The sequence below is a fragment of the Heptranchias perlo genome, chromosome 2 (genome assembly GCF_035084215.1).
Source record: "Heptranchias perlo isolate sHepPer1 chromosome 2, sHepPer1.hap1, whole genome shotgun sequence".
In the NCBI taxonomy this organism is placed as follows: Eukaryota; Metazoa; Chordata; class Chondrichthyes; order Hexanchiformes; family Hexanchidae; genus Heptranchias; species Heptranchias perlo.
Window position 1 is genome coordinate 58,377,411 of NC_090326.1, and position 12,563 is coordinate 58,389,973.

Genomic DNA, 12,563 nt, shown 5'->3' on the forward strand with positions numbered 1-12,563 from the left:
TCGACCCAGTTGGGCTCCTGAGCCGCTTGTATCCTACATGTAATATTGAACCAACGTTTTAATCATCTGAGCTAATAAACAGTGCGACCTTGAACCTCATACTTTACGTGTTGTCGATGAGCACTGACGTTATGAGGGAGGGGCTCTGCAGCCGTATTAGTGTCAAGGCCACGTGTTTGTGTCTCACCGCTCCCCTCCTGCTCTGGCCACTCTCAGTTTTCCTCCACTCATCATGTTCTCGGTGGATTCCCCTAGCAGCGTGACAGGGAGAGGCTTCTGTGTATGAATCACAATTGTTCCGCTCTGCTGTTGGTCGGGGTTTTTTTTCCGCCCTCTCCTTGTTTACTGCGCAGCACAATGGCAAACCCAGCAGAAACTTCTCCTCTTTTATATTGTGTGGAAAGAAAAGAGATCGTCAGCTCTTCTAATCCGGTTTGTTTCTACTGAATCCCCCGCCCCCAGTCTCACCCATCCATACATGTAGACTGCAAAAAGCAGGTACCATGGTAAAACTGACGGGGTTTCAGACCCATTATTGGCCGCTAGTGCGATTTCTCGTACCCCTGGCGATCACCAATATAGCGGTAGACCTTGGAGAACAGGTCAGTGGCTTTATTTTTAATCTGAAATGCAATTTGTGACGTACTTTATTTTCCAACGGGATTGATGGCGATGGGCTGTGAGAGCTGTCTGTTTAGTCTACGCTACTGGGCGCTTTAAGTGAGTGCACGGTGCCGTGACACTCTTAATGCATGACATTTTTTGGCAGAAAACGGACGAGACGGTGCGATTCGTAAAACGCAGGGGGATTGAGGATGGTGACCGTGATCAGCTGTTCTGGCCAGCGATCACGGCCCCCTATCTGTGGTGTGATGTATGTTCAATGTGTAGGGCTGAAGCGGAACTTGAGGAGAGGTAGCCCCAGATGATTATTCTGCTTTTTTTTTTCGTGTGCCAAGGTTTTAAAATGATAAATATGATCTATGTGCATCGAATTTGAATGCAGCGGAGTCCGGATAAAGGCGCGCGCGGATGCGAGGGTGGGATCCCAATGTATCACTTGCCGTTCCTCGCCCTTGTTGCGCAGAATTCCATATCCCGTAATAGAATGCTAATGTATCACTTGCCCCGTGTGCTCAGAGTTCCAGGTTCGGAGATGGAATGTCACCCGTTCATCACCGTTCCACACACACACACGCCTGATTGCATGTCTACATTTTAAATGTGTTGCCAGTCACTTCCAATACCTGTTAATCATACTGTCCATCAGGGTATGGCTGCAGCAGTCTGCCTTTCTGGCGACTGCTATCTTTTCTAGCTGCAGTTGAGTGAAGCATTCACCTTAATCAGGCAGATCGTATTGTGTTCGCATCATGCCGTTGATTCAGGCAGTGTTTGTTTAGTTACCGGCTCTCGTACTAAGCAAGGTACATACTGTAACAGGGTGTCAAGATTGGCGAAAGATGCCCAGCACAATGTGTGAAATTAATCTTTGCTAAAAATGTGGAACGTCTCTGTTATTGAAAAGTTAATTGTGAATTTATTAACTTCCTCTCCGCTTATGGTGAAAAGAGCCAGTGTAATTTCTCTTGAGGTAGCAGTAAGTCGTCTGTAACAGCTGCCGACACTTGTATCAATTATAGAATTCATGCTTCAGGGATGCTGCAGCTGGCCACATCACCTGGGCTAGGAAGGTGAACAAACAGCCAGGGTTTCTACTCCAGCTGTTGACCTGTGCTGGAAGTAAGCATATATGGATATCGAATGAGGACAGGGTTGGATTTGGCTATGATGCCATCAAATAGTCAAATAGTCTGTCAGCAATCAATATGAAGGCTCACACATGACAAATGGCCACTTGGGTGAAGTAGTTGAAGTCGACCAGCCCCTGTCCTCACCGACATCCATGGCTCCCCATTTCCCAATGTATTGATTTCTAAATCTTCATCTACAGATCCCTCCACAGTCTTGCCCCACCCTACTTCTGCAACTTTCTCCAGCCTTAAGTTTAAGTTTGCAACCTCTGCTCTTCTGCCTCTTGCCCATTATGTGTATTCTCACTCCACCTCAGCATTTGTAGCACAGTCTTTAACATCAAGATCCTGTGGTCTTGAATTTTTTTCCTAAATTTTTCCATTTTGTCCAACTTCAAATGCAGCATAAAACAAATCTTACTCTTCAACAACACCTTTGGTCCCCTCCCTTAACTACTGTTCATTGTCTGTTTATCTTGTCCTTTTTTTGTGGGACACTTTGCTACATTAAAGGTGCTATATATCATTTTGGAAATGAAAATCAACTGCTCTAGCCAGAGACATTTCTTATGTAGACCATTGCATACTTTGTAGGGATAACCATTCGACTAGATCAAAGAAATCTGAATGCACTTATTGCAACTGGAGTGGGCCAGACCTGAACTTGGCCTTTGTGTGAATCTTTGTCTGTTTATGATAACAGAGCATTACTGCACCCTCTAAAGAAGGCATAGGCAGTTCAGCAGCAGTAGTTGCACAAGTACAGTAATGCTTAAGTTCAGAACTTATAATTTGAAAAAAAAATCAAGAGTTGTATTATATCAAGGATTTGTCTCTGTAGTCAAATCTATGTAAGTACAAATCTAATTCTAAAAAAAAATCCATGTAAGCAAATCTCTATTAAAGAGGTGCTATTACACTACTAGGGTGTATTCTATAGGCCACCAACTAGTGGGAAGGATATAGAGGAGCAAATTTGCTGGGAAATTACAGAGAGGTGCAAAAGCTACAGAGTAGTGATAACTGGGGACTTCAACTATCTTATTATAGACTGGGCTAACAATAATAATTTAAGGGGCACAGAGTGGGAGGAATTTTTGAAATGTATTCAGGATAACTTTCTAAACCAGTACTTTTCCAGCCCAACGAGTAAGGAGGTATTGCTGGACTTGGTTCTATGGAATGAGGTGGACCAAGTGGAGCAAGTGTCAGTGGGGGAGCATTTAGGGAGCAGCGACTTTCAAAGGTTTAGAATAGCTATGGAAAAGGATGCAGGCCACTCTAAAGTAAAAATACTCAATTGGAGGAGGGCCAATTTCAATGGGATGAGAACAGATCTGGCGCAGGCAAATTGGAATCAAAGATTGGCAGGCAAAACTGTAATTGAACAGTGGGCGGCCTTTAAGGAGGAGATGGTTCGGTTACAGACTAGGCACATTCCCACGAGGCAGAAAGGTAGGGCAAATAAAGCCAGAGCTCCCTAGATGACAAAAGAGTTAGTGAGTAAGATCAAACGGAAAAAAGGGGCGTATGACAGATGTACGGTTGATAACACAAGTGAGAACCAAGCAGAATATAGAAAGTTGAGAGGAGAAGTGAAAAAGGAAATAAGAGGGGCAAAGAGAGAGGATGAGAATAGACTGACTGCCAACATAAAAGAGAATCCATAAGTCTTCTACAGGCATGTAAACAGTAAATGGGTAGTAAGAGAAGGGGTGGGGCCGATTAGGGACCATAAAGGAGATCAGCTCATGGAGGTAGAGGGTAAAGCCGAGGTACTAAATGAGTACTTTGCATTTGTCTTTACCATGGAAGAAGATGCTGCCAGAGTCTCAATAAAGGAAGATATAGTTGAGATACTGGATGGGCTAAAAATTGATAAAGAAGAGGTACTTGAAAGGCTAGCTGTACTTAAAGTAGATAAATCTCCCGGTCCGGATGGGATGCATAGGTTGCTGAGGGAAGTCAGGGTGGAAATTGTGGCGGTACTGGCCATAATCTTCCAAACATCCATAGATACTGGGGTAGAGCCAGAGGACTGGAGAATTGCAAATGTTACATCCTTGTTCAAAAAAGGGTGTAAGGATAAACCCAGCAACAATAGGCCAGTCAGTTTAACCTCAGTGGTAGGGAAAGTTTTAGAAACAATAATCTGGGACAGAATTAACAGTCACTTGGACGAGTATGGATTGATTAGGGAAAGCCAGCGTGGATTTGTTAAAGGCATATGGTGTTTAACTAACCTGATAGACTTTTTTGATGAGGTAACAGAGAGGGTAGATGAGGGCAATGCAGTTGATGTGGTGTATATGGATTTTCAAAAGGCTTTTGATAAAGTGCCGCACGGTAGGCTTATCATCAAGATTGTGGCCCATGGAATAAAGGGGGCTGTAGCAACATGGATACAGAATTGGCTAAAGGACAGGAAACAGAGAGTAGTGGTAAACGGTTATTTTTCGGATTGGCGGGAAGTGTACAGTGGTGTTCCCCAGGGGTCAGTGCTGGGACCACTGCTTTTCTTGATATATATTAATGACTTGGACTTGGATGTACAGGGCACAATTTCAAAATTTGCAGATGACACAAAGGGTGTTACAAGGGTAGTGAACAGTGAAGAGGATAGTGATTAGACTTCAAGAGGATATAGACAGGCTGGTGGCATGGGCAGACACGTGGCAGATGAAATTTAACTCAAAAATGTGAGGTGATACATTTCGGTAGGCAGAACATGGAGAGGCAATATAAACTAGAAGGCACAACTCTAAAAGGGGTACAGGAATAGAGAGATCTTGGGGTTTATGCGCACAAATTGTTGATGGTGGCAGGGCAGGTTGAGAAAGCGGTTAATAAAGCATACAGGATCCTGGGCTTTATAAATAGAGACATAGAGTATGGAAGGCATGATGAACCTTTATAAAACACTGGTTCGGCCACAACTATGTCCAGTTCTGGGCACCACACTTTAGGAAAGATGTGAAGGTCTTACATAGGGTGCAGCAGAGATTTACTAAAATGATTCCAGGGATGAGGGACTTTAGTTATAGACTGGAGAAGCTGGGTTTTTTCTTTCTTATGGAGAAGCTGGGGTTGTTCTCCTTGGAACAGAGATGGTTGCGAGGAGATTTGATAGAGGTATTCAAACTCATGAAGGGTCTAGACAAAGTAGATAGAGAGAAACTGTTCCCATTGGCGGAAGGGTAAAGGACCAGAAGACATAGATTTAAGGTAATTGGCAAAAGAACCAAAGGTGACATGAGGAGAAATCTTTTTACACAGCGAGTGGTTAGGATCTGCGATGCACTGCATGAGGGAATGGTGGAGGCAGATTCAAAAGGGAACTGGATAAGTACTTGAAAGGAAAAAATTTGCAGGGCTAAGGGGATAAGGTGGGGGAGTGGGACTAGGTGGATTGCTCTTACATACAGCTGGCGCAGACTCGATGGGCTGAATGGCCTCCTTCCATGCTGTAACCTTTCTGTGATTCTATGATTATAACCTAATTTGGTCCTGACATGGTCAGCACTGATGTAAGCATTCCGACTATAATCAAGTCAGCAGCCCCTGTACTGTAAATGAAGTTGCGATGCTGCTCTTGGATGAACAGAGAACCACTCAGAAGGTGTTTGACCAAAGAGGCTCTTTTTGAAAGCAAGCAAATGTAAGCAAAAATTGAATCGCTGGTCTTTATGGACAGACGTTGGGGATGTCATCCAGAGGAAGAGGGTGTCAATTGTGACTCTTAAACATTTTCCACCAGTGCTGTGGAATACATTCTGCAATATAAATGGTTTTAAACAGATTTTCTGCCTGTTCTAACCTACAATATATATCAAATATATCACTGAATGCTTTCCTTATTGTGTAGTCTGATGCACACACTTCATTTGTTGTTTGTGTTATGCAGTCCATTATATTAACAGTGACATTATTCTAGCAGGAGAACAGACACTGATCTTCACTGATAGCTTGATCTTTAATAGTATTTGTGGGGATGTCTCGGTGTGATTCCTTGACAGTAGAATAGTTATTTGTAAAAAAAAAGCTTATGAACTCTATAATGTATGTGGCCGCCAGACTATTAGGATCCTCATGAGAGAACATTTCAACTTTTTAAATGGTATATTACATAGAATTTACTGCACAAAAACGGGCCATCCAGCCCAACACATCTGAGCTGGTGTTTATGCTCGACACAAGCCACCTCCCACCTTACTTCATCAGCATATCAAATAAGCAGTAATATAACGCTTACCCCAGATGCGTTAAAGATTTATCAGCGCCATGTGAAATATGTTTGCACTGAGCCACAGCAGTGGCAAGCTCACAATCAATCAGTTCTTGATTTTTGCCTGCACTCTAGCTCTGCTGCACAGTCTCATACTCTTGACTCCAGGCTCAGGCCAACACTAAAATCGTGCACTGGTTCATGAGGCCTGACCTCACTATAGTATTGCTCTGTAGTCCGAATGCAAAATGAAACAAAAACAGTATTTTGCACTACTTTAAACTATTTACACAAATACTAATCTTGCAATAAATGTAGTGGATGAGTGGGTTAGATATAGAAAACGTAATTTATTGACCACAAACTGCTTGTGTCACGGTCAACAGAATTCAATCATGCTTGGAGTGCTGGTGAGTTAAACGACCAGTATCATTCAGTGGTTTATTTTCTGTAAACCGCTGGTCCCTGACATTTATCTTCCATATCCTGATTTTTGTGAGGCTATGAAATTTGGTCAACTGTTATTTTTTTTCCCGGCAACTGAATTGTTTGTATCCTTTATAAAGAGTTTATTACAGTAGTTGTTAAACCATGCTCCATTGCATACATGTAATTATGGATGGTTGGAAGGAATAATAAGGCTGCAATTTAATTGAGCATTTTGGATGATGTCAACCAGTAGATTCAATTGCAGCCTTTTATTTGCTTTCTCCCAGATTTTTTTTTAAAAATCTGATATAATAGACTTTCTGTTTGGTGAATCTAGCTAATACCTAATAAAATATTAGTGCCAAAATTCCACTGATTGAAGGCAGTTAGATTAGTTATTGTGATACTATAACTGCAAAATAATACTGCACGATTCACAAGAACTGGATTAAGAAAATTATTTTCAATTTGGGGGAAAAAGAAACTTGAGTTATTACAATAATTATAAATTGTATCATTTTTACTATTAGCGGGATGGCTAATATTACCATGGTTTATACAGGTATGTCAAATAAGTATTGTTATTTTGAAAAATCCCTAATTAATTGGTGATTGGAACAAAATGGGAAATGTTCAGCTGATTCATGAAGAACACTCCTTTTGTGTAACAGCACTGTTGTGTAAATGAGGCAGCACTGCTGCTAGTACAGAACCAGCACCAGAAGTAGTTTTCCAAGGCAGTAACACAAGCAGTCTCTAGCTTAAGGATAAGGGTCTTCAGTTATGTGGGGAGACTGGAGAAGCTGGGATTGTTCTGAAGATTAAGGGGAGATTTAATAGAGGCATTCAAAATCATGAACGGTTTTGAAAAGAGTAAATAGGGAGAAACTGTTTCCACTGGCAGAAGGATCTGTCATTAGAGGACACGGATTAAAGGTATTTGGCAAAAGAGCCAGAGGTGAAATGAGGAGAATCTTTTTAACGTAGTGTATTATGATGATCTGGAATGCACTGCCTGAAAGTGTGGTGGAAGCAGATTCAATAGTAACTTTCAAAAGGGAATTGAATAAATATTTGAAGAGGAGACAGCTGCAGGGCTATGGGGAAAGAGCAGGGGAGCGGGACTAATTGGATAGCTCTTTCAAAAAGCCGGCACAGGCACGGTAGGCCGAATGGCATCCTGTGCTGTAATATCCTATAAAAGGCTGACAATGGTAGTGCTGGCTGCCATTATTTGGGCTGTCCAGTACAGGCCAGTTTTCTCATGGCTGGCCTGCACAGGCCTTCCCTAGACACAGGCAGGGTCCGGAGCTAGAAAATGAAAATCCCAAAAGTGACTTTAGTAATTGCTCCGTTCAAGCTCGCATAAGTTCTGGTGGTGCCTATATCCTCCCTGCAATGTAAAGGGAGCAGCTTTCAAGCATGGAGTGACCCAGCCTATCGGAGAGCCAGTTCAGTCCAAAGTAGTTCATTGTGTCGTACGAAGGTGGGGTAGCATTATTATCTTTATACTTAAGTGATAGATTTGGTGCATCCTTGTGTTTGTCAAAAATTGTTCCAGCAGTTGGCAAAATATTTGGTTACGAAAAGTCGTTTGGCTCTTGCTTTGTTTATCCATCAATTTGCACCAAAAAACAATTTAAATCTTTCTCACACAGAGTTGGAGTGAATTTTGTCTCCCTGCTACAGACCTCTGAATCCCCAAATCCTTTACCTCATTCTGATTTCAATCATAAACAATTTTACAACACCAAGTTATAGTCCAGCAATTTTATTTTAAATTCACAAGCTTTCGGAGACTTCCTCCTTCCTCAGGTAAATGTTTACCTGAGGAAGGAGGAAGTCTCCGAAAGCTTGTGAATTTAAAATAAAATTGCTGGACTATAACTTGGTGTTGTAAAATTGTTTACAATTGTCAACCCCAGTCCATCACCGGCATCTCCACATCATGATTTCAATCATGTCACTCTTTGGTTCATTTAAACCAACCTCAGTGCTAATGTCTCTTACAGTTCTTACTAACTTACAGTAGATGCATAAATAAGCTTTAATTTTTTTTCACCCATCTTTTTTCAAAACATTGACCCCTTGCTGTGGCACATTTTCACAAGTGCCAGGCACCCTATGGAACCACTCTCAAGTGGCCATTCTTCATGTATGAGCCTAAACACTGAATGTCAGCAGTCCAATCTAGTTGGTTGCCAGAGGGGCCTTACAGCTGTACTCAGTCTTGTTCTTACTCAATATGCACACAGGTGCTTTCTCGGAGGTGGTCACTGGTTAGCTCCTAGGAGCAGAAACATTTTGTTTTATTTTCCCTCCCTTCTTCTGCCCCCCCACCCCACCCCACCTTTTCACCGAAGCACTTAGGCCATTTATAGTTTCCATATTGCTACTGAGATCAGTTAAAGAAGTAATGAAGACTTTATACAAAACGTTGGTTAGGCCACAATTACAGTATGGTGTGCAGGAATTGGGAATTCCATTGTAGAAAGTACATGAAAACTATAGAGTGCATACAGTATAGATTCACCAAAATGGTACCAGGGTTGAGAAACTATAATTATGGAGAGATTTGAGATACTCAAACTGTTTCCACTGGAACAAAAAGGGCTGAGGAGATTTATTCGAGATTGTTAACATTTTTACAGTGATCAACAGTTTTGATCGTCTTTCCCGATTCACCTTATTTCCTTCTGGTTGGAGAATCAGTGAAGAGGGATCAGCAACTGAAAATTATCAATAGCAATGTGAGGGCAGAGATAAAGAGCAATTTCTTTACACATAACTGTCAGCGCACGGAATGCTTTATCACAGGGAATGGTTGATGCAGTGACCATTGCATCTTTTAAGGAAAAGTTGGAAAAATATTTGATGCAGAGAAAGATACAAGGCTATAGGGAGGCAGCAGGGCAGAGGGATTAGTTTTGGATTTCTTTAGTAAAGAAACAGCATAGATATGATGGACCAAATGGCCTCCTCCTCTATTGTAAACTTCTATGGTTCTAATTAAGCACAGTCCAGAGACTGAACTTAGAACTTTTCTGGCGTGCATGTCGCACACTGCCGCAGCGTGACCTGCCTTAACTAGCCGAGCCATTGAGGGTACCAGATAACAATATGTTACAGAAGACTGGAACATGTTGAGAGATTAGGACAAAATGTAAACACAAAGTGAAGCTTAAATGGTTTATGAATGCCATCAAACCCCAGAAATGCATTGTAGCCATTGACATCTATTGCAATGTATAACATTTTTATAAAATAAAATGTACAAGACTTGCAGAGAGTGTACAATATCAAAATAATGTTAAAGCTTGCAGTGCCTGAGGAGCTTAATAATGACTGAGAAATGATCTCAAGAATGAGAGCTGAAAACATGCTAGTGTGGTAGCAAATTGGCTGTTGCTGTGATTTGGTTCATTTATAGTGCATAAAATGCTTTCACATTTGAAGGTAATAATGTATAGGTGCAGTTTCTTGTGTATGTTTTACAGTAGTGTTTCTTTTGTTTTTGGTGTTCTATTTGTGCTTTCTTGATTTCCTTGGTCCTTGCAGTGCCATAGCACTATCTGCAGTTGTTTTATATGCAGTATGCACTGTTTGTAGAGAGCATGTTCATGTATTAAAGAGTAATTATCCTTTTTTAAAAAAGTCTTCTTTTTCTCACGTCTCACGTCTCATGAATGTGCTGACTCCTGCTGGGATACTGCACCATGGGTGCTAACTGACCTCCAGTACCTCACCCATTTTGCTTTTCTTTATATGTGATCTTTGACAGTGAATGGTGGCATGATTCCAATCATGGAGCTGTGAAGGGCATCGCTTTTCAGTAGAAAAATCTGGAAACATTGGCAACTTCTTAATCATGTTTAAGACAGATTTACACTTGTCAATTTTTTATAAAAAGTTCAATCAACTGATATTTCAACAAAGGTATTTCCCCCTTCCCTATAAGTTGAATATGGCATTTGACAGAAAAATATTATTGAGACATTGTGGGAATTCTCTGTGATTTACTGACTCCTAATTTGCAGTATATCTGCAATAAGGGCACCAGAAACTAGTACAATGCCTCCCGGTGAACATCATTCAGTGTCACATCTACACTCTAAAACAACAAAAACACTAACCTGCGCGGAGAAATTTCAACTGAAAATTCCAAACAATGGGCTCGATTTTCGCACCCCCGAGCGGGTGCATTCGTGGCGGGGGGGCTCCGAAAATTGGGGATTCCTGGGGCAGGTCCGGAGCCCGGCTCCAACCCGCCCACTTGTGGGTTCCCCAGTGACGTGCTTACATGCGCGTGCAGCCCCCGCATGTGGGACTCCCAATTGAAGCCGGCGGGATGCCACTTAAGGTAATTATTTAAGTACTTCAGGTCATTTACAGATCTGATTAACATGATGTTTTAGGAGGGGTGGGATTTTCAAGTCAACTGAGGCTGTTTCCCATACTGGGGGAAACACTCCCAGTTTAAATGGACGTGTTGCAGCCATCAGCTGCAGCATCAGCTGTGGCAGCTGCAAAGGTCCATTTGACAGGTGTTGGGGGGGAGGGGAGACCCTCACTCATTGCAGGAGGCCACTCTGTCACTTGGGACAAAGTTTGGCCTCCACCACCCTCCTCCTGACAATAAAATTCACCAACTTGCACACTTACCCCGGTGTCCAGAGACATGTACCTACCTTGCGGACCTCCTCAAACGTACATCTTCCGGATGGAGGCCGCCATAGCTGCAGTCATGACCTCCTCAGAGGACGAACAGCATCACCGGCCTCACCGTCCACCTCTGACACGTGGAGCTCCACAACACAGTGCTGTGACACATCCACCTGCACAGCAGGAGGGAGGGCAACCGCAGAGGGAGATGCGTCGCAGAAGGCACTACCCTCGCCGCAGGGTCTACAGACCGAGGCTCAGCTTCCTGGACCTCTCTGAGCAGCTGTGCACACGGAGGCTCAGAGTCACTCGACGTGTAGTCATGGACATCTGCAGCCTCCTTCATGCCGAGCTGCTCCCGGCTGGCCCGAGCACCATCTTCTTACCTGTTGCTGTCAAAGTCACCACTGCCCTCAACAACTTCTCCTTCGCATCCTTCCAGGGTGCCACCGGGGACATCGCCGACGTCTCTCAGTCGTCTGCACAAAAGAGCCCTGCAAATACACCTACACCCTGCAGTGTCACAATGGGTGTCATCAGTTGTGGGTCTTCATAGTGACCCTCAGGAAAGGGCATTATTGCACAAACCAGACAAGATTTGCAAAGACGTGACAGTAGTGGTGACAATATAATATGTAATGTGAGTTGGTCAGAAATCAAATATAAGTAAAAACCATGACAAACCCTCAAACCCTTGTGCATCCCCTTCATGCTCACAACACGTTTGCCTTACGCTTCCTACTGCACATATGTGATGCATGCCCTGTGGCTGCAACACAGATGGTGGCAGGTTGAGTGAGGCTGACCGTGAAAGAGATGCATAAGAGGGTGAGTATGAGATACAGCCATGAGATTGTATGAGGATTGGGTTGAGTGGTAGTGGTGGGATGAGTGCTGGCGAGGTGAGTAAGTGCAGGTAAGATGAGGATGAGCTTTGAGTGGGTGTGAGGAGTGATGTGATCGAGTAGTGTTGGCAGTGCAGAAGGAGATGTGGGGTGGGGGCAGTGATGTGGCAGACGGAGTGTAGGGGAACGAGTGTACTCACTTCAGCTACCTACTAGGTCATTGAAGCGCCTCCTGCACTGTATGCAGGTGCGCAATATGTTGGTGGTGCTGGTGACCTCCTCTGCCACCTCGAGTCAGGCCTTGGTGGCAGAGGCAGGCCACTTCCTCCCGCCCGCTGGGGAGAAGATCTCTGTCCTCCCCCTTCCTCCTCACCCCATCCAGTAAGACCTGGAGTGAGGCATCATTAAACCTGGGAGCAGCCTTCCCCCTGGGCTGCTCCATGCTGTAATTTTGCCTGTTTTCTGCAGCCTCAGTCAGTGGAGGACTGCCCCTTTAAATAGGGCTCCTCCAGCTGACAGCCAATGCTGTGCATGCGCAGTCTGCTTGCTGCGCAGCTTTCGAGCGCGAAACCCGGAAGCAAAGGTAAGTACCTTCAATCAAGCTGCGATTGCGTGCGGAGCACCCCGATTTCACTGGGGGCGTTACCC

At 43.5% G+C, this 12,563-nt stretch overlaps 1 protein-coding gene across 2 annotated transcripts in view; it reads left to right on the forward strand.

Annotated features, from left to right (window-relative positions):
• The first annotated feature begins 200 nt into the window (after positions 1-200).
• ankhb (ANKH inorganic pyrophosphate transport regulator b) overlaps positions 201-12,563 on the forward strand; it is a 143,462-nt gene continuing 131,099 nt past the window's right edge. For both annotated transcript variants that reach the window (XM_068001889.1, XM_068001890.1), the window contains exon 1: positions 201-602. In XM_068001889.1, coding sequence (XP_067857990.1) covers positions 504-602 — 99 coding nt within the window. In that variant the 5' untranslated portion in view covers positions 201-503. The remainder of the gene's footprint in view (positions 603-12,563) is intronic.